The sequence below is a fragment of the Mustela nivalis genome, assembly GCF_964662115.1.
Source record: "Mustela nivalis genome assembly, chromosome: 4".
Classification (NCBI taxonomy): Eukaryota; Metazoa; Chordata; class Mammalia; order Carnivora; family Mustelidae; genus Mustela; species Mustela nivalis.
The window spans coordinates 952652-972985 of NC_139023.1; the positions used below are offsets into that span (position 1 = coordinate 952652).

The 20334-nt window shown below is 49.6% G+C and overlaps 1 protein-coding gene across 2 annotated transcripts in view; it reads right to left on the reverse strand.

Annotated features, from left to right (window-relative positions):
• Positions 1-6488: 6488 nt before the first annotated feature.
• Positions 6489-20334, reverse strand: part of ENOPH1 (enolase-phosphatase 1) — a gene marked incomplete at its 5' end in the record, with an annotated part of 33100 nt that continues 19254 nt past the window's right edge. The window contains 5 exons of one of the 2 annotated variants that reach the window (XM_082726502.1): positions 6489-7617; positions 13273-13396; positions 15315-15447; positions 18606-18808; positions 20172-20273. In XM_082726502.1, coding sequence (XP_082582628.1) covers positions 7478-7617; positions 13273-13396; positions 15315-15447; positions 18606-18808; positions 20172-20273 — 702 coding nt within the window. In that variant the 3' untranslated portion in view covers positions 6489-7477. The remainder of the gene's footprint in view (positions 7618-13272; positions 13397-15314; positions 15448-18605; positions 18809-20171; positions 20274-20334) is intronic. The other variant, XR_014310560.1, reaches the window with a different exon arrangement.

Here is a 20334-nt window from a genome sequence, read left to right on the forward strand (position 1 = left end):
TACAAACTCTGTCAGTGGCAGACTTCCACTCATGTAGCTTCAAAAATAAAATAGTAGGGATAACCGGATCCTTACCTAAAAAACTCCCATTTTTTTCCTGTTTTTAAAAAGTAAGAATCCAAGATGACTCATGAGTATTTCTAGAGAAAGCAGCACGAAGGGATTTACTTGACAGTCAATATCGGAGCGCTGTCTAATACCACTAGCCTTCTGTAAGCCAAATTTAGCTTTGTAGCCAGGGACAGTTAAGAGGAGCTGGAGGAAAAGGTCTTGGGCCCAACACAGGAACAAAGTCGGTTCAGGACTAAGAGCACGAGAGGCAGACTGGGTCTCACCTTTTGCTTTCCCTGGTAGGAGACAGTGGTCTCAAACCACAGGGGACTCTCCTATCATACTGATCATCGTTAGGGATGGGAAGGAAGGAACAAATTGGTGTGGGCACCAGGGAAAAAATAATGGGCATCACTTGTTGTCTTTGTCAGGAGGGTGAAGGGAAAGGAAAAAATCAGACACCCTGTGGTTCCGGGCCTGGGTGTTTGGGAAGATGGGGACACTTGCAAAGTCTAGCAGAACAAGAGATGCCACTGTCAGGAGGGAGGGAGGGGTGAGGAATGAGGTCATCTCCACGCTCAAACTGCTGCTTTGGCACAGTCCTTTCCCAGCCCAGCTATACTGAAGGGGAGGAAAGGTCTGTCCCCTGCTTGGCACCATTTAATTCACTGGGTGACTGTTCCAATTACTGGGGCTGCTGAACAAGTCACCAGAAAATGCAGCAGCATAAAATCACTACATTTGCAGAGGCCAGGGGTCAGAAATTCAGACAGGGCATGGCCCAGAAAGCTCGCTTCTGCTCCGCAAGGTCTGGGTCTCAGCAGGAAGACTTGACAGCCGGAAGCAGTCTGAGGCCTGGTTTATTCCTGTGTCTGAAGCCTGAGGCTGGCCGTCAGTTTGGGACCCTAGCGCCTCTCATCCTGGTCTCTCCACCTGAGTGAATTTGGGCCCCCCCAGAGCATGGGAGCCGGCTTCCCCAGAGCAAGTATTCTAACCCCAACTCCTGCAAAAAGGATATGGCGCAGTAGCCTTTCTATCACCCAGCCGGAGAGTCAGAGAAACTTCTCTTGTCCTTCTTGTTGGAGCACTCACAAGCAACCTCCCGACGCGGGCTCAAGGCGGGAAACCCCAGAGGGCCCCTCGGTGGGAGGAGTGTCAAAGTCCTGGGGTGAAGAGAACAGGTGGGAAGAGAGCAGTGAAAATGGGTGAGTGAGGAACACCCCAGTCCTTCCCTCTGAGACACCAACACATACAACACTGGCAAAACCCCCCAAACACAACTCTCCCAGAACTCTGGGAACTAAGTAAGAGCTCGCGGCAAGCGGGGGAAGCGGACTCAAGAAAATCTGGCCGACTCGGTGCAAACAGAGAGCTTTGCGGTCTTTTAGCTTATCTTGGTCCCACGCCAGGCCCCAGCTCAGTGGCGGCCTTGACAGTAGCAGCCGGTGTTTCTGGGGCCGGAAAGAGACCAGAGGGAGAAACGGGCCTCGGTCGCTAGGAGTGGCGCTTCTGAACTGCCCACCCATCGGGCTGGGCTGCTACGACAAAAGACCACGAACGGGGTTTTAAACAACAGAAATTTGCTTTCTCCCTTCTGGAGGCTGCGAAGTCCAGAACACGGTGCGGCTGATGTGGTTCTTGGGGAGGGTCCCTGCTGGGGGTCTCGTCCTCGCACACAGGCGTCAGTCCGAGTGCATTAGGACCGCAGCCCCAACAACCTCGCTCAAGTCCGGACAGTCACGCGGGAGGGGAGGGCTTCCCCGTGGGCGAATTCTACTTGGGGGGGCGAGGACCCCAGTGCCTCCATAGCCGCCTGTCCGCTGGCTCCTTGGGGGACCGGCTCCAAGGGTTTACCTTGGCTCAGTGACTCAGAACGCTGCCGGTGCCCAGGGGCTACCCTCGGGCAGTGTCGCAAACACCCGAGCGCAGAGGTGTCCGCCCCGGCTTCCTGGAGCGGTGGGTGCGGGCCGGGGCGGACACCCGCCACCCTGAAAGGCTGGAGAGCAGAGAGTGGGGGATGCCACGCTCCGGCAGGAAAGGGCTTGGAAAGGCTCGGACTTGAACGGTCACCCCGAAAAGAGAGGTTGAAGTCCTAGTCCCCAGTACTTCGGAAGGGGACCCTAACGGGCCACAGGCTCGCGGCAGGCCCAGCCGGCCAGGCCTCAACCGACCCCCCAGAGCGCTCCGCGACAGCAGCGCCGCCGCACTTCTCTGCAGCGCGCGGCCACGCTCCAGGGCCGGCCGCCGTCGGGCCGCAGGACAGGTCTCGACACGTTTTCCAAGATCGCAGCCGGACAAGCACGTTCACGGAGAAGTCCATCGGCCGAAGGAAAGCTGGGAGGTTCGCACAGCGAAACACCAGGCTCTGCCGCCACCAGCGGCCGCGGACGCCGTCGGGGCAGCCGAGCGAGCGCGCAGCCGGAGAGACGGGCACGAGCGCTCGGGATCCCAGACCCGCGGCTGCGTGAGGGCGGGGCCGGGGCCGACCTCCCGCGGTCACTGCGCGGCCCGAGGGAAGACCTCGCAGCAAAACTTAACCTTGCCCTGGAAGAAGTCGCCGAGAGCAAACCGGGTGCGCGGCCCGCGGAAGCAGAGAAGAGACGGGGGCGGAGATGCGTCGGGCCGAGTCCCGGGCCCTGCCGAGTCGCTGCTCCGAAGAGAAAACGGACGGACCTTGAGCCTCCGCGTCCCTCAGCCTGTGCTCGCCGCACGCCGGAGCCAGAGGCCGCCCTCCACCCACCCGAGGGCCGCCCTCCACCCACCCGAGGGCCGCCCTCCACCCACCCGAGGGCCGCCGCCCGGCGCGACCCCGGCGCGACCCCCCGGAGCCGGAAGCGGCGTCAGGCTCTGCTCACCGGGCTCCGCCGCCCCTCCTGGTTCCCGCCCGCGAGGCCCAGACCACCGCCAGCTCGGCCGCCGGGTCGCCGCCCGGGTCTCGCCCAGACCACCGCCAGCTCGGCCGCCGGCCCCTGCCCGCCGCCGGGTCGCCGCCCGGGTCGCCGCCTCGTCTTCTTTGGCCGCGTCCCGTGGCTTTGCTGTTGTTCCCTGGCTCCCCCGCCAAGGTCGCAGGCACCCGGGGTAGGACAGGACGGTCACCCCTCACCGCAAACCCGGCCCAGCCCACGTGCCGCAAATAGAACAGACGCCGGCAGTTCGCGCACGTTCCCCTGGGCGTCCCCCCGCCCCCCACCGCGCACGCGCGCGCGGACACGCCTCGTGCTTGGTTCCCGCACGCGCCCCCGCGTGCACGCGCCCCCCCCGCGTGCACGCGCGAGGGACCGGCCTGGGCGAGGGCGAGGGCGAGGGGCTGGGCTCCTGTGCGCTGCTCCGGCGCGTTCGCGCGAACGGACAGTTCTTCATAAAGAGTGGGGGAAAGACGGGGACACGGTGCCGTCTGGGCTTACGTGGTGCGGGACCAACTGTTCGGCCTTCGCGCTCTGGCGGGAATTTCAAGACCCTGAAGATCCTTTTTCGCGAGGCCGCGGGAAACCGGCGACCGGAAAGCACGGTCTCGAGTGCTGTTTGCCGACGTGACTGAAGGGGTAAAAGCGAGGAGGAGGCTGGGTGGGCGGTCCCTGCCGTCCGGCCCGACCGCGGGATCCCGCGCCTCAGTCGCCGGCCGCCGACCCGCTCACTTCTCTCCTCAGCCGCCGCCCGGCGCCACCTGCTGGGCGCGGCCGCCTCGCAGCGGGGAAGGTCCCTGGAGGAGCAGCGCCATCTGCCGGGCGTGGCCGGCCGCGCGCCTGTCTCCGCGGTCCGCCGGCGGCCCTCAGCCGCCCCTCGTGCAGCTCTAAGTGGCCGTCAGTTCGGGGGTCAGTTCGGGGTCGCAACTAAGGCCGGTCTCCCAGGAGGCCAAGCAGGAAGCCCCGATACCCCAGAAACGCTGATGACATGAGCGACGGCCTCTGACGCTTCCCTTCCCAGGAACCAGTCTGCGGGCTGGGGGCGCCTGGCTCATCCCGTCGGTGGGGCTCGCGGCCCGCTCTCCGGGGTTGGGACTTTGAGCCCCACACGGACTGCTGAGATTACTTAAAAATATAACCTTTTGGGGGGCACCTGGGTGGCTCAGCGGGTTAAAGCCTCTGCCTTCGGCTCAGGTCATGATCCCAGAGTTCTGGGATCGAGCCCCGCATCGGGCTCCTTGCTCAGCGGGAAGCCTGCTTCCCCCTGTCTCTCTGCCTGCTTCTCTGCCTACTTGTGATCTCTGTCTGTCAAATAAATAAATAAAATCTTTAAAAAAATAAAACCTTTTGGGGCGCAGGGGGGGGGGGCTCAGTGGCTTAAGCCTCTTGCCTTTGGCTCAAGTCATGGTCGCAGCGTCCTAGGATCGAGCCCCGCATCGGGTTCCCCGCAACCCCCCTCTCTCTGCCTACTTGTGATCCCTCTCTCTCCGTCAAATAAATAAAAATAAATCAGTTTGGGCTTCGATCCAAATCAGTGCCATGGTGAGAAAGAGCAGAACTGAGGTAGAAGATGTGCGTTAACATACAGGAATAAAAAAGGCCACAGTCTTAAGGACTTTCTCCCCTAGAATTCTCTGCAAACAAAATGCTGAGAAAATGTAATAACTTTGATCTCTTTTTGAAAATTCCAGAGGTGAGATCTTTCCTCCTTCCCTTACTAAGGACCATGAATTTCTGTGGATTCACCACCGAGCTCCCTTCTTGCTTTCTAGGCATTTTTCCTTCCTCATGACCAGTCTACTTCATACCTAAGATCTTTTTCCATAACATTTGTGAATGAGTTTTTAGGGTCTAAGAAATATTCCACTCAACTTCTTTTTCCCTTCCTTTCACCTCCCACTTTGACAAACTGAATCTGATGGCGGACGTTCTCTTTATTCCTGAATCTATTCTCAACTACCCAAAATACATTAGTCTTGGGGCACCTGGGTATTAGCAGATTAATGGTCCAGGTCATGGACCATTTTTGGCTCAGGTCATGATCTCGGGATTGTGAGATTGAGCCCTTATAGGGGTCTCCCTCTCCCTTTTCCCCTCCCCCCTAATAAGTTTTTCTGCTGCCTTTTTCATCCTGGATAGGAAACATCCCTTGCTGTAAACTGAATGTCTTGTCCCCCTCAAAATCCATTTGTTGAAACCTAACCCCCAAGGCAATGGTATTTGGAGGTAGGGCCTTTGGTGGAACCCTCATAAATGGAATTAGCAACACACACACACACACACACATTTATTTTTTAAGTGATCTCTATGGGCCAACATTGGGGCTCGTACTCACTACCCCCAAGATCAAGCGTTGCATGCTCTACCAACTGAACCAGTCAAGCCCCCCAGAGTAGCTTCCTTATAAAAGTAGCCCAAAGAATGCCCCTTTGCCCTTTCCACTATGTGAGGTTACAGAAAGAAGACTGTGGTCTGTGAGGAAATGGGCTCTCACCAGACAGTGAACTTGCCAGCACTATGATCTCAGACTTCCTAGCCTCCAGAACCATGAGAAATACAAATTTTGTTAATTATAAACCACCCAGGTCTCTGGGATTTTGTCAGAGCGGCCCCAACAGACTGCAACACCTCCACCCCAATTTTCTTTTGGCTTACATACAGAGCACCCTCCCTTTCCTTTAATTCCTTCTTTTCAAGTAGGCTCCAGTATGGAGCCCAAAGCGGGGCTCAATCTCACAACCTTGAGTGAGATCAGGACCTGAGCTGAAACCAAGAGTCGAATGCTTAACTGAGCCACCCAAGCACCCCAATTCCTTTCTAATCTAGACTCTGGTGCGTAATCTTTTCTCATTTCTTCCTTACGTTACCAGTTATTCCTTTACTGGCATTAAGAGACACCTTTTCTATCATCTTCTCATGAGCTTTTTTGAAAACTATAAGAAGTTCATCTCTTTATTGTCATTTGTGGCTTTACCATTCATAAATTACTGTGACTTCCAAGATTTACTTCCTCATTTGCCTTTTACTACCCTTCCAAATTTTCATAGTCCTCAGACTTCTTAGTTACTAGGAGACAAAAACTATCAAATAAAGCCTTTTATATTCCCTGTCCTCTCAAATATGTAATACTTTTTCATATTCAAAGCATCCCCCAAATTATTCCTCCAGGATTAATTTTAGCTTTTCTTGATTAATTAAGAAAACATCTTCCTTCAAGCATTATTTTATATAAATCAAACGTAAGACTCTCAAAAATCTAAGAAACCCCACTCATGAGTGCTTACTATCCAAATGAAATAATAACCAATGAGATCATATGTGTATACATAACTCAACTAAAAGTCAATGCCTTTTCACTGGCATTGCATTCTCTCTCTCTCTCACACACACACATCCACACACACACACACACACATCCACACACAAAATTAAGGCAAAAACTAAAATAAAGCTCTTATTTTCTCAATCTCTCTTCAGTTTGTCTTTTGTTTATGGCAATAGGTGGTATGGTTCGGGAACCTACATAAAACTGAGTGAAGAAGAAAATGTTTTTATTAATCACAGCATGAAGTTGACATGACATCCCACTAGAATTGAACCAGGATAAATAATGCTGTTATAAAATTTACACTCTTCATATCCATTTCAGAGGAAAATATTACATTATTAGGGCTCTTCTAGAAGGATCTTGAGGAATGATTTCAGTAAACCTTTTGCTTTTCAATAGTAAACTGCAACATATATTCTCAAACTCTGCTAAGAAGTAGTTAGAAAGGCAACTATACGATCTACGATGATGACAATTGGCAGGATTAGGACTATTTTGTTAAACATTAGGGAGTCACATTCCTATTTTAGCTGTTAACAATGCACTTTTTTCATTGGTAAGGCAACCGCTGCTGGGGATGCCACAATGATGAGCTCAAGTTTCTTCAGTAATAGATGTTTGCATGCAACTTCAAGATTCAAATGAGTTTCCTCTCCCAATTTTGCTCTCTTTTAGAGCAGAAATAAATGGCTTTTTATTCTGTACAGAGGGAGGCTAATATTTTGAAATTCAGCTGTCACAATCTTTTAACTCATAATTTAAAAGGAGAAGAATTATTATTGGGAAGAAGTAGGTGAAATACTTGTAGCTTTTTAAAATAACAAGGCTTCTAAATAACTTCTCAAACCTACCTTTCCACATTGATACAGGACTCGATAAACATGACACATGTGATCTGCACTGCGGTAATTCTTCTATCAGCTACATTTTGCCCTCAGTAAGGGTTAGATTTGTGGTTTCAAACAATTTCTACACAGAAAGCATCTTTATAAATAAGTTTCCTTTTCACTGAACAGAGATTTTTTTTTCACTTATTTGCCTGTGGAAGGCAATTTAAATGTATGCATGTATACACTTGCATACCTATGTGTATATATATATGGATTTTTAAGTTAGTTACTTTGACCATTAGAATAAAACTAGACTACAGGGAGAAGTCTGTGAGGACAGGCTGGTGTTCCCTCCGGCTCCTGCACTAGGCTGAGGAGGGCAGGTACAGTTCGCTGAAGGATGTGATGAGGCTGTAGTAAGTCTTCTCGTCGTCTGTCAGCCCCGCATTGCCGGGTCTCACCACCACAGCGACGTGCACATCTGCTTCCTCGGCAGCGCTGGCCTCTAGGAAAGTCAAAGTCCGTGTCAGAAATATGACAGGTGATGTCTGAGGTTTGCTTCAAAGGAACCAGGGGCGTGTGGGGGAGGACGCCCCCAAGCTGGGCCCTGATCTGATCACTGCTGAAGCTAGAAGACGGGCACACTGGGGACTGAGCACATCATTCCTCCATGTAAATGTGATGCTTCCACAATAAAAAATGTTTAAAAATACATGATTGTGCCTGACAGACTAGAGTGGTCTAGACTTCCGTGTCCTTGTGTATGGTGTATTGTGTATCCCAGACTTCTGAGCTTTAAGTGGTTATGAGTGCAGAAGCAAAGAGCTATGTTCTGACCACGACGTTCCTCCACTCACTGCCTCAGTCCTACAGAAAACTGAGTGTTTCCCAAAGGTCAAACTGTTGGTCATAGTACCAGTTAGGGACAAATGGACAAACACCAATGGGACAAATGGAAGTCCATGACCCGATCAGGCCAAAATTCCTGCTGTCACATCAGGAGCCCAAATATGTCCTACCCCCAGACCCGCCTGCTCATCTTTTTTGCCTGGCAAATTTCTACTCTTGAAAATTCAGCTCAACGATCTTACCTTCAAGAACCATTGCGCCACATGTCTTAGAACAACCCACGTGCTCCTCTAAGGCTTCGTGTTTGGCTCTACCAACATTGTATGAATTGACACGTTATTACCTGTTGTCTCTCTTCGCATTAAACTATGAGCACCTTATGATCAGTGATTGCATGGTGTGTAAAGGAAAAACAGGACAAGTCAAAGGAGACTAGGTAAGCTAGGTACAGCAGGGGAGATCTCTAATACACCTTGGGCCATACTCCTCTCTCCAGTCTGCTTCCATGTGGAAGAGAACAGCAACACCTGGTATTGTTTGGCACCTACTATGGGCCAGGTACCCTTTTCGGAACAGATATGTGTGAACAAAACAAAGCTCCTGCCCTCAGGAAGCTCCCATTCTCATTTAAATCTCCACAACAACCCTGAGGTAGTTAGTATTACTACCCCCATGCTAGAGGCAAGCCAGTGAGTGGCAGAGCTGAGGTCTGAAAGTCTGTGCTCTAGAACACAGGAGAGCAAATCATAACCTGCCATGAGCTTTTGTAAATAAAGTTTTATTAGAACAGTCAGGGCCATTCATTTGTATATTTTGTATGGCTGCTTTTCCACTAAGAGGACAGGGTTTAAGAGTTGTGACAGAGACCGGAGGGCCTGCAAAGCCTAAAAAACACCATCTGGCCCTTCAGAGAACAACCTGTCAACTTCTGCTCCATAGCAATACTATTCCAAATGTGACCTACGGACCTGAGGTGCGGGAATCGCCTGAAAGCTTGTTAAGAAACACAGCATCTCTGGGGCTCCTGGAGAGGGGGTGCTCAGTTGGGTAAGCATCCAACTCTTGATTTCTGTTCGGGTCATGATCTCAGGGTCATGGCATTGAGCTGGGCATCAGTCTCCGCATTCAGTGGTGGGGGGCGGCTGGGGATTCTCTCTCCCTCTGCCCCTCCCCCACTCGCTCATTCCCTCTCTGAATAAATAAAATCTTTTTAAAAAATTTTTAAAAAGGGGTGCCTGGGTGGCTCAGTGGCTTAAGCCTCTGCCTTCGGCTCAGGTCATGATCTCAGGGTCCTGGGATCGAGCCCCGCATTGGGCCCTCTGCTCAGCGGGGAGCCTGCTTCCCCCTCTCTCTGCCTGCCTCTCTGCCTGCTTGTGATCTCTCTGTCAAATAAATAAAAAATCTTTTAAAAAAATTAAAAAAAAAAAAAAAAAAAAGCAGAATCTCAACTCCCCAATATGGAACACTGAATTAGAATCTGCAATTTAACACATGACTTCTCAGCACAGAAGGTAAGTTTTGACCAGAAGTTTTGAGGAAACAAAACTGCCAAGAGAGGAGGCATTCTGGGCAGACAAAATACACGTATAAATATTGGAAGAATGGAGCGAGTGAGTGTGGGAGACAGGACGTGGGTCAAATGCAGCATATTTGAACAGAGCGAAACTGGCAAAGAACACGCTGTGTGGAGTTCAGATCTGGTGTAGTAAGAAACCTCAGTGGCTTCCTGACCTTTGGAAAACAGTCGCACCATCCACATGGGGTAAGGGCAGCCGTGCCAAGAGAGATTAGAAGTTCCCAGAGAAAGGAAGTGGGGCAGAGCTCTCTTCCACCTACCAACCTCAAGTGTCTAGCTTCCCGTCCTGTGAAAGGCTGTCACCTTCCCAGAGCAAACAAAGTGCTAAACCATCCCCTCTTCATGAGGAAATCCCCTCCTCCGAGCAAACTGTGCAGGCGCTATTCTTCTCATCCCTAGTCCCCAGCCGACTGCCGCAAACACAGCTTTCCCTTGACTAGCAACCCATGATCCCAACTGCGAGCCATAGCGGTCCACATGGGACCCGACACTCGCTAGTGGCCACGGCACATTCAGCCTCTTACCGAGACCATCCCTGGGCAACTGTCCCTAAGCATCTATTTGCCCTACTGGCATGATATTGACTTAAAACCCTGGGCCTCCCTCCTTTCCTCCGAGAGGAAAATGTCTTTCGGGTCTCTCTTTCATACTTGGATGTTACTTGGGGTATCAACTTAGTCTTCCATTCTGCCTTGGCAACGGAGCCTGGGCATGTGGTACCCAACAGAGGATCGGAAGTGACAGGAAAGAACAAGGCCAGCAGCCAGCTGCCTGCTCCCATCCGAGCTACACACGAGCCCCGTTCTGGCCCTACTGCCTTAGATGGGGGTGGAGCTGGCAGAGGAGGAGGGACGAGAACAAAACCTCCGTGCAGAGACCTTGGAGAAAGCCAGTTTTGTTTCAAGACCAATTTGGGGATTATCTCTATTTGCTAAAGTTAAGAATAGTTTCTGGGACTGCAGCCCAAGGGAACAGCTTAAGTGAAAAGAGGAGGATATTAAAATTATAGATGTACTATGATAAGAACTAGGAAAAAAATGTGGCTCAAGACAAGAATATGAAGAACCTGTACACGACCTTACTAGAGAAGGGACTGTAATTATTAACGGTAGCCAAAAGGTGAGGAATGGGGAGAAGACCTGGGGATCACAACACGTTCAGTGCCAGAATACTCGGGACAGGCTGACATGCCAGGAGCACCAGCCACAGAGCAGTTCTCTAACTCCAAGCCTGCGTAAACTTCTCTTCCAGGGTGCTAGGAAATTCAACAGACGCCAAACCACGGATCTGCATCTCTAGCAGCCCCTTCCATATGGATGATGATAAAAAAGCAATTCACAGATTAAAGCAGCTAGCCTCAGCAGAGCAAGGCCTAGCTCCTTTCCATAAGGAAGAAAACACAGTAAAAGGTCTTCTAATTATCCTTCGTCACGGGGACTGCTGTGTTTCACACCCCGAACCTCTCTAAAGCAATCCCCTCACCCCACCTCTCTAAGTCCCCAAAAGCCATTCACAAGGGAGGGTATATCATAGCTTTGAATTGGCAAAAGTTTCTGTAGAGGAATAAGACAGGCAAATATTAACAGGGCAGGGTAGGGGCCCAGTGAAATGGCTTTGCCAAGGCTGACGCTTGGCCATGGTACATCTACGTGGCCTAGCTACCTAGTTACACAGGGAACCCTGAAGCAGCGTGTCCATGCGTCCTTCTGTCTGTTCCTCTCCTTCAGTGCAGCCCGAAAGTAAATATAAAGTTCTTCCGGAGGCAGAAAACTGAGACAAGTCTTGTAGAAACCCTTGGACTCTGGACCCAAGCCAGGACATGTAAGACGCGCAATCTGCTGAGTTTTCAAAACTCAAGAAAACAAGTGGCGTGATCTGGTACCATCTATCTGGATCAAAGCTTTCAGTCTATACTGACCAAGGCCTGAAATTTAACACTCACTGAATGTCTACTGTATGCCAAGTAAAATTAAGACTTTCTTTCTCCAGAAAACATTATTACCACTTTTTGAAGGCATTACATCATCTCTATGCTGGTTAAAAATTTTTTTAAAAAAACCACTTAGCGGGATGCCTGGGTGGCTCAGTTGGTTAAGCAGCTGCCTTCGGCTCAGGTCATGATCCCAGCATCCTGGGATCGAGTCCCACATCAGGCTCCTTGCTCCGCAGGGAGCCTGCTTCTCCCTCTGACTCTGCCTGCCACTCTGTCTGCCTGTACTCGCGCTCTCTCTCTCTCTCTTACAAATAAATAAATAAAATCTTTAAAAAAAAAAAAAAAAACCACTTAGCAACTTAGTATTTGCTTATACGCCTCTAACTCTTGCCCGACACAGACCAAAAGGTCAAAGGTCAGCAGCACAGCAAGATCCCAGTTCAGACACTCCACCTCTGGTAAGGTATGTCCGTCAGCAGCTTGGATTTGCCTTTGGGCCCTATCTCTGAAAGTCCCGGTGGGTAGGGGCGACTCTAGTTCCACACGACAGGAAGGACCAGGGAGAGGGAGACGGCCTACAGGCTCCGGGGGGGCCAGGAGTCACATGGAGCCAACCAGGCAAGAGCGCCCCGAGCCCTCAGTCTCTTTGCCTAAGCGCCCTTCCCCAGCCGGCGGACCCAGACGTCGTGTGTCACAGCAGCTGCGCGGCCCACCAAGTCCTGCTCTGGGGCAGACGGAAGCGGCCACGCACAAGCCCACTAGCAGGAGGAACACAAACATAAAGGAGGGCCCTCAAATACCAGCGTGATTATGAACGCACCACAAACAGGCCCCGGGAGATGCGTGAACTCCGAGGGCCATGAGCGAGCCGGCCGCGGCCGCAGCCCGGGGGGGTGTGGGAAAGCCGCACCAGCAGACGCCTTCCGAGGAGAAGCGGTGCAGTCCACCAGCACCCACTACCTCTTCGCCTGCTGCTGCCGGCTTCCTCCTGATTTCCTGCTGGAATCCTCTAGAGCGTGTACATTCTCACACAAGAGCTGGAGTGGCTGTTTTACATCCAGTCAAAAGTGCTCTTGAACTCACTTAAATTACCAACAGAGTCGAGCATAGGCTGCCACCCGCATTCAGTCCTTACAGCAACAGTGCGTGAGCCACAGCACCATATGTGACAAAGAGGGCCCCGCCGGGGCAACAGGTCTGCCTTTCAGCAGTGAATCAAGCGCAACCAGAGGCTCCGAGCACAGGGGTGTCTGGGGACTGAGATCACCTGAGGGAAGGCAGAGAGGAGGCTCGTGCTCACGGAGGGGCCATGCTCGTCAACCAGAACAAAGAGGAAAAGGGAATTCTCCCTCCCTGTAGCTTTTTGCTTCTTTTTTGGCTTTTAGCTCCCATCACTGCTGTTAGATACACGTGCTCAGGTCCACGGCAACTTTACGTCGCTGTCTAACCACGCACCTACCCTCACACCCTTGCCTGCAAGCGCCTACCAGGGACACCCCTGAAACTGTCCTTCGTTGTTCTGCCAGCTCGTCTGTGTGTTCGTGTGTACGGAGGATAGGTGGGGGGCCGTGGACAGAGCGACAGCGAGAAGATCTAGTCTTCCCAGTGCCACCTGCCCACACACAAACGCCAGGATGGGAAAATGGAGAGAAACATGGATCGGCTGGTCCACCGCTTCTTTTTAGAAGCCCGTTCCATTTTTCAAGGCTCCCCACCAACCTCCTTCACAGAGGCCGCATGTGTGCAGGGCAAGGTTCGGCGCCCACCCGCGAGTTTACAACAGAAGGGGTGGGATTACTCACCCAGGGTGACGTCTGTCAGAAACAGGATGTTGTTGGTGGCGCACCCGATGCTGCTTGCAATCTTTCGGTAACTCTCACTCTCCACTTTGTGTCCGATCTTGGTATCAAAGTGCCCGTCAACAAGCTGTACACAGGGCGAGGAAAGATCAACGTTACAAATACACTTGCGACCTGACCCTTTGTCTCTCCTCGTCTGCTCTGAAATACACAACAATCACAGTGACTTCGTCCCCTCAATAAATAATCCCTGAAAGTCTGCTTAAAAGAGAACTTTACGCAGGCTATCTATAGAAAATAAAGGGAGATTTTACAGAAATAAACATTTGGAAGAAAACTACCAATTCAATGCATATACAATCATGCTACAATTTACTTGGTTTTCTTTGATTCGCGTTAATTTTATCTTCAAAATCTTTTAAAATATACATGCTTGACTTTGTATCCTTAAAAGCCTATTTGCACCCAAATTACTTACTGGACTAGGTGTCACTCCCGATTATAGGTCCCGAATATTGTTCTTTTGACCCCAGGAAGAACAGATTTCTCTAACCTGCCTCATTAGTAAACTGCTACTTAACTTTCTTTCTCTGCTGCTGACCTTTGAGATTTTGGTCTATTGGGTCAGGCAAGAGTTAGAGGTATGTAAGTAAATTTTTTTTAGGATTATTTATTATTTGAGGGGCGCCTGGCTGAGAGCCTGCTTTCCCCTCTCTGCCTGCCTCTCTGCCTACTTGTGATCTCTCTCTGTCAAATAAATAAATAAAATCTTTTTTTTAAAAAGGTTATTTATTATTTGAGAGAGAGACAGCATGAGCAGAAGAGGAACAAAAGGAGAGGGAGAAGCAGACTCCCTGCTGAGCAGGGAGCCTGATGTGGGACTCAATCCCAAGACCCTGAGATCATGACCTGAGCCAAAGGCAGACGCTTAACCGACTGAGTCCTCCAGGTACCCCCGCAAGTACATTTTTATCATTGAATTCAGTAACTATTGTGTATTATCTACTATCACCTTACTGTCCTATCAGAGAGAACAAGAGTTGTTTACATCTGTATTCAGGAGATATACGTATCTGTATACCAATATAGGGTTTTAAAGGGTTTTATTCTTGATTTAATATTTGACCTAAACTAAGATAAAACACAAGGAAGTACTAAAATGAGAAAAGGACACCTCCGAAGCCAAAGTGTTCTTTCTCTGTGCCTGGCAGAGGCTCAATAAACATTTATTTAAAAGACAGCTGCTGAGTGACCTAGTGCACATCACTAAGTTCAGCCTGTATTCAGTCAGTCAGCATTTCTTCTTCAAATCCTAAATGCCTTCCCTTTTCCCAGTGCCCGCCCTGTCCTCCAGAGGGCCCAGGGATGGTGGGGACAGAGGAGTCAGCAGGAATTTTCTCATCTACAGGAAAGGTAACAGGTGTCCTTAACATTCCACACTCAGTTCTCTCACAGGAGAATGAGGTTTCTGCTAAAATAAAATCTGCTCTCTCTCCAAAGTGCCAGGAACAAATGAGCCACCCTGCACACCGCTTCATTAAAGTACATGCACGTGTCTGGAGGGGGTACGTGCCACTGCCGTACCGCTCACCGGCTCCTTGAAACAACCAAAAGAAGTGGCCTATGAGTTTCGTCCGAGTTGACAATTTTCTAATGTTGGCAAGACAACTGATTTACAAGCCAGCTCATGCCTTACTGGCTGTATTACATATACATATACATATTCCTGGCCCCTCCCTTCCCAGACTTGCCAGTGCAGATTTGCTAGGAAGCGTGGCCCAGGGATCTACACTTTCAACAAACTCCCCTGGTGCTCATTCTTCACAGCAGCTTAAGAACCTCCGATGCCAAGACTGGCACAACAGAAACATTCTGCCCTTCCCTCGAATCCACTCCCCAGTGTTCCCACTTCTCTTCACCACCTGCTTGGCATATATACACGCAATGATCTGGAGGCTGACTTGGCTTATAATCGTAGATACTCCTTTAAGATTCATTATTACATGCTTCGATAGTATCAGAAAAACAGTAATCAGGTAACCTACCTCAAGAATGTCTCCCTCTGTAGAATGCCCAAACAGTAGCTTCTGGGCTTCTACACTCCCTGAGGAATAGATATACACCTTCATTCCAGCCTCTCTCCATTTCCGGACTGCTGGAACTACATCTTCGAAGAACCTGGAGGAAAGACCATCAAGTTCAAATGCAGGAACATGGTATCTAGCCTGATGAAAGCCAGTCAAAATAGCTGTAACAAGTTTCTTTTATTTGAGCCCAAAGGGTCGCCACGAGAAGCACCTCCAGGAGACCGCAAACTCCTGCCGACCTACCAAGTTTGTCCCTGGGGTTCCAAGACCACAGCAGATTAGAAGCAACAACGTAGGTGCACAGAATAGTCTTTGACAGGCAGCCACACTAATAATAGTAAAAGTGATTACAAATAAAGGATGAAATAAAATGCTTCATTAAATTCCCAAAGAACTCAAAAAGGTAAATAGCAATTATGTAATCGTCGATGAAATTCATGACAAGAAGAGGCTAGTGTGCCCAGTGTGCCTTCAGAAAGCATGGAAATGCCTTTAAAAAGATTTGCTCCCGGGGCGCCTGGGTGGCTCAGTGGGTTAAGCCACTGCCTTCGGCTCAGGTCATGATCTCAGGGTCCTGGGATCGAGTCCCGCATCGGGCTCTCTGCTCAGCGGGGAGCCTGCTTCCTCCTCTCTCTCTGCCTGCCTCTCTGCCTACTTGTGATCTCTGTCTGTCAAATAAATAAATAAAATCTAAAAAAAAAAAAAAAGATTTGCTCCCAAACAATTACAAGGAAAACATTTGAGAGTTCAAAGCTATTCATATGTAACCAGCTATAAAATGGAACTCTTTTCTTGAGAACTAAGAAAACCTAAACTTATAAAATATAGAAAAAAATGACATAACAAATCAGTTAAGAGACCCGCACCATGTCACGTAAGCTAATTGGCAAACAGTGTCTAACTTTTCTGATTCCTGACATGAGTCCTGCTTCCCGGTTCTACAACTTCTTCCATACTCGGTGGTGGAATCATCACAGAAATAAGGTAGAAAGAGAAGCACAAGAACCTGGAACATGCAACCAGTCATCTTTAGCAGATTAACTGGAAAATATCAGGAAGTCTCCTACTGGATCCAACAGCTTACTAGAGGGCATGGACTGAAGGAAGGAGGTCAACTAGTTTGAAACCAGCACCCATGACCGTGGGTTATTCTGTGCATTACGCTGCAATCACAGAGACAGGAGTTTTCCACATTGAATTTGCAGATTGTTATTGCTCCAAGTCAGGGCTTAGAGGTCTAAGGTAACTTATTTCAAGTCCTTGGTTTCATAATTAAGGAAACTTAATCATGACTAGCTCAAGCATCCTCTCTCAACTCCATCATTTAGTGTCTTACACACTGAACTAACGGATATTCCCAGACGACTGGCCTATCCTGAAATCCTAACGTGTCCTTTAAAAAGTGGGAGCCCCCCGGGGCGCCTGGCTGGCTCAGTCGGTCGGAGTCAAGCATCTGACTGCAGTTTGGGTCATGACCTCGGGGTCCCGGGATTGAGCACCGGGGTCAGGATCCTCGCTCAACGGGTCATCTGCTTCTCTCTCCCTTTGCCCTGCATGTGCTCTCTCTCAAAGAAATAAATAGAAATCTTCAAAAAATATATTAAAAAGTAGAAGAAGCCCCTTGTGAAATACATAGAGGAAGGGCAAATTGTTTGACAGGAAAAAAAAATATAGCAGCAACTCGAAGTAGTCTTGGGTCTTCTGCTGTGCATCAGGCAATGGCCTAAAATCCTTAGTGGCAGTGTCACATCAAGAATTTCTTTCAGGCACCTGGGTGGCTCAGTGGGTTAAAGCCTCTGCCTTAGGCTCAGGTCACGATCCTGGGTTCCTGGGATCGAGCCCCACATCAGGCTCTCTGCTCAGTGGGAAGCCTGCTTCCTCCTCTGCCTCTCTGCCTACTTGTGATCTCTGTCTGTCAAATAAATAAATAAAATCTTTTTTAAAAAAATTAATTTCTTTTTGGGCACCTGTGTGGCTCAGTCATTAAGCATCTGCCTTTGGCTCAGGTCATGATCCCAGAGTCCTAGAATCGAGTCCCACAACAGGCTCCCTGTTCAGCGGGGAGCCTGCTTCTCCCTCTCCACTTCCCCTGCTTGTGTTCCCTCTCTCACTGTGTCTCTCTCTCTGTGTCAAATAAATAAATCTTTTTAAAAAGGGGGATTTCTTTCTTTTTTTTTTTTAATTATGTTATGTTAGTCACCACACAGTACATTAGTTTTTTTGTGGTAAGAGTTTCTTAGCAGGCGCTGTCTGGTTCAGTCAACAGAGCAGGGGCTCTTGATCTCAGGGTTGTAAATTTGAGCCCCATGTTGGGTGTAGAGATTACTTAAAAATAAAATCTTTAAAAAAAGAAAAAGAAAGAAAGAAAGAATTCCTCAGCAATACAGGACTCCGAGTCTCCTTGGACAGGATGGCATTCGGGAACACCACAGCCCAGACTCAGGGGTGTGTGGAAGCTGCTCCCCAACACAGGACAGAGTGGCACTGCTGACAATTTGAATGACCCCAAGATGACATATAAATCCTTGACAGCATTGTTCCTTCTCCGGTAGTGCAGAAAGCAGGAAACCCGACGGCCCTGAGAACCAGCCCGACGGCACCGTCTGCTGAAGATCAAATGTGACAGAGCTCAGACACCTTTTCCTGGGAGCTGTTTTAAACTGGGATCCAAGGGTGCCTGGGTGGCTCAGTGGCTTAAGCCTCTGCCTTCAGCTCAGATCATGATGTCAGGGTCCTGGGATCCAACTTGGGAGTTGGACTCTCTGCTCAGCGGGGAGCCTATTTCCCCCTCTCTCTCTGCCTGCCTCTCTGCCTACTTGTGATCCCTCTCTGTCAAGCAAATAAATAAAATCTTTAAAAATAAATAAATAAATAAGCTGGGATCCAAGTCCTCAACCACCATCCCACAAAGCCAGGCATGCTAACATGGGGAGCTTAGCTAGGTGGAATGCTTTATCCCCTCCTTGGAAAAAACAAAACAAACACTTGTTTTGTTCAAATAAAAAGAGCGTTAAGGCGCCTGGGCAGCTCCATCGGTTAAGCATTTGCCCTGCTCAGTGGGGAGCCCGCTTCCCCCTCTCCCTCTGCCCACTCCCCCCATTCTCTTTAATAAATAAAGTCTTAAAAAAATAAAAAGAAGGTTGACTTTATCGATCTGACTAATCACACAACTAACACCGGGCAGAGGACCGTGTACATGTCTCGGGCTTCCGGGCTGGCCCAGTGCGTGGAGCCGCGCCCAGCACGTACTCGGCCTTGACACGCCCGGCTGCGAACGCCGCCCTCCACATGTGGCCCTGCAGCTGCTTCAGCGCCGTGGTCTTGCGGTCCAGGGCCATCTGCCAGCACACGTTGTCCACCACGGCCTGGATCGTCCGCTGGGGGTCGCCTCCTCCGCTGCCAGACCAGGCCGGAATGGGAACAGCCCCATCCAGGTGCGAATCCTCTTCCGCCTTGAAGTCATAAACAACATGAAGTTTGTTTCTTACTTACTGTAAAAAAGATCACTTAAAATGAGGCCTGAAAACCTAGCGGACCCACTTTCTCCAGCTATCACTGGCACCTACATTGCTACAAATTAAAGTATCTTACACTTTGGGGGCTGACAGGAATGATCCTAAAGGAAAGTGGATTAGAATGAATAAATTTGCATCCATGTTGTACGGGAGAGAGACAGCATAAAACGGTAAAATGATATCGTGAGACTCGGCGTGTTGATTCACTTACGGGATCAACAAACCAGGACATCGGTTAAATCCGACCATTTTCTCTGCAGATAATGAGTCAAGGGAAGAAACAAAGAAAATGTCCGTGAAATTCACTTGTGCCTGGGATTCAATACAAAGAAGCTAGGGAAGCAGTCTGGGGTTGGTTCTTTTTCAGTATCTTGCAGTTTTCCTCCTCTTGCCCAAAGTATCTAGCAGGTACTTAGAACAATGATGCTTTGACAAAGCATATGTCCAGGTTCTAAAGACCAACGATGTGTATACTATAACAGGGACTGAATATGTAATTTCGATAACAAGAACTAAGACAAAAGAAAGCTTAAGGGAGGGGAGTGTTTCAGAGGAACCTGGAGTTACCTAGAACATTTAAGAAACCCAGATACCCAATGGCCCCGAGGGTATTATTTCCAATCCCAACTCCCAACCATTAAAACATTTCCAGAACATTCTACATTGTCTGACATAGAACACGACTAGAAAATAACTGTCAGAGTTCACCGGGCACCGTGTGTAAGATCTTTGCCACTGAAGCAGTTTGAAGGAGAGAGTGAGCAGGAGCTCTCCAGCACGGAATGCAGAAAGGAAAACCGACTGTAAGCTGGCCAGAGAACAGAGCCGAACAGCACAGGAGATGAAGGCTGGGCCTGGTGGGAGCGGGATGCGAGGTGTGCAGGGCTGTGTGGGGGCAAGGGCCCAGGAGGGCTATGCAGGAGGCAGGAGAGACTAGAGGCTCCCTGGGAGACGGTACTGAAAAACGTGGCAAGATGGCAAAAAACCTCTTGCACACGACCAGAAAAAGCGTACTTTTAAAAATCCATGACATTTTTAAATAATCAATTAATTTTTTAAAAATGACAGCTTTATGCAATCGAAATGGCTCCAAAGAGAGGCAACTGTGCAGACAGTAACTGCCACGATTTGGTCGTTTAATGACGTGCTTTGAGTCCCTAAGCAGGCAAGCCGCCACACCGCTCACGCCCTCGGAAGCCGGGGCGCTCGTTTCCAGTGCGTTCGGAGCACATGTGAGTCTCCCGGCATCAAGTCTCAGACCCCTGGGAATGTGGAAGCAATGGAGGAGCAATGGCCCAACCTGTTTCCTCAAAAGACTGACGTCCTGCTGGCACTCCTCTTCTTCCCAGTGCGTCTGCAGATACTCTCTAACATTTTCTTTGATGTAAGGAAATAAAATGTCCTGGATAAACAAGTTAAAAAATAAGAATTAGCTTTAGTCATCTGCACGAGAGCAAGTTCTT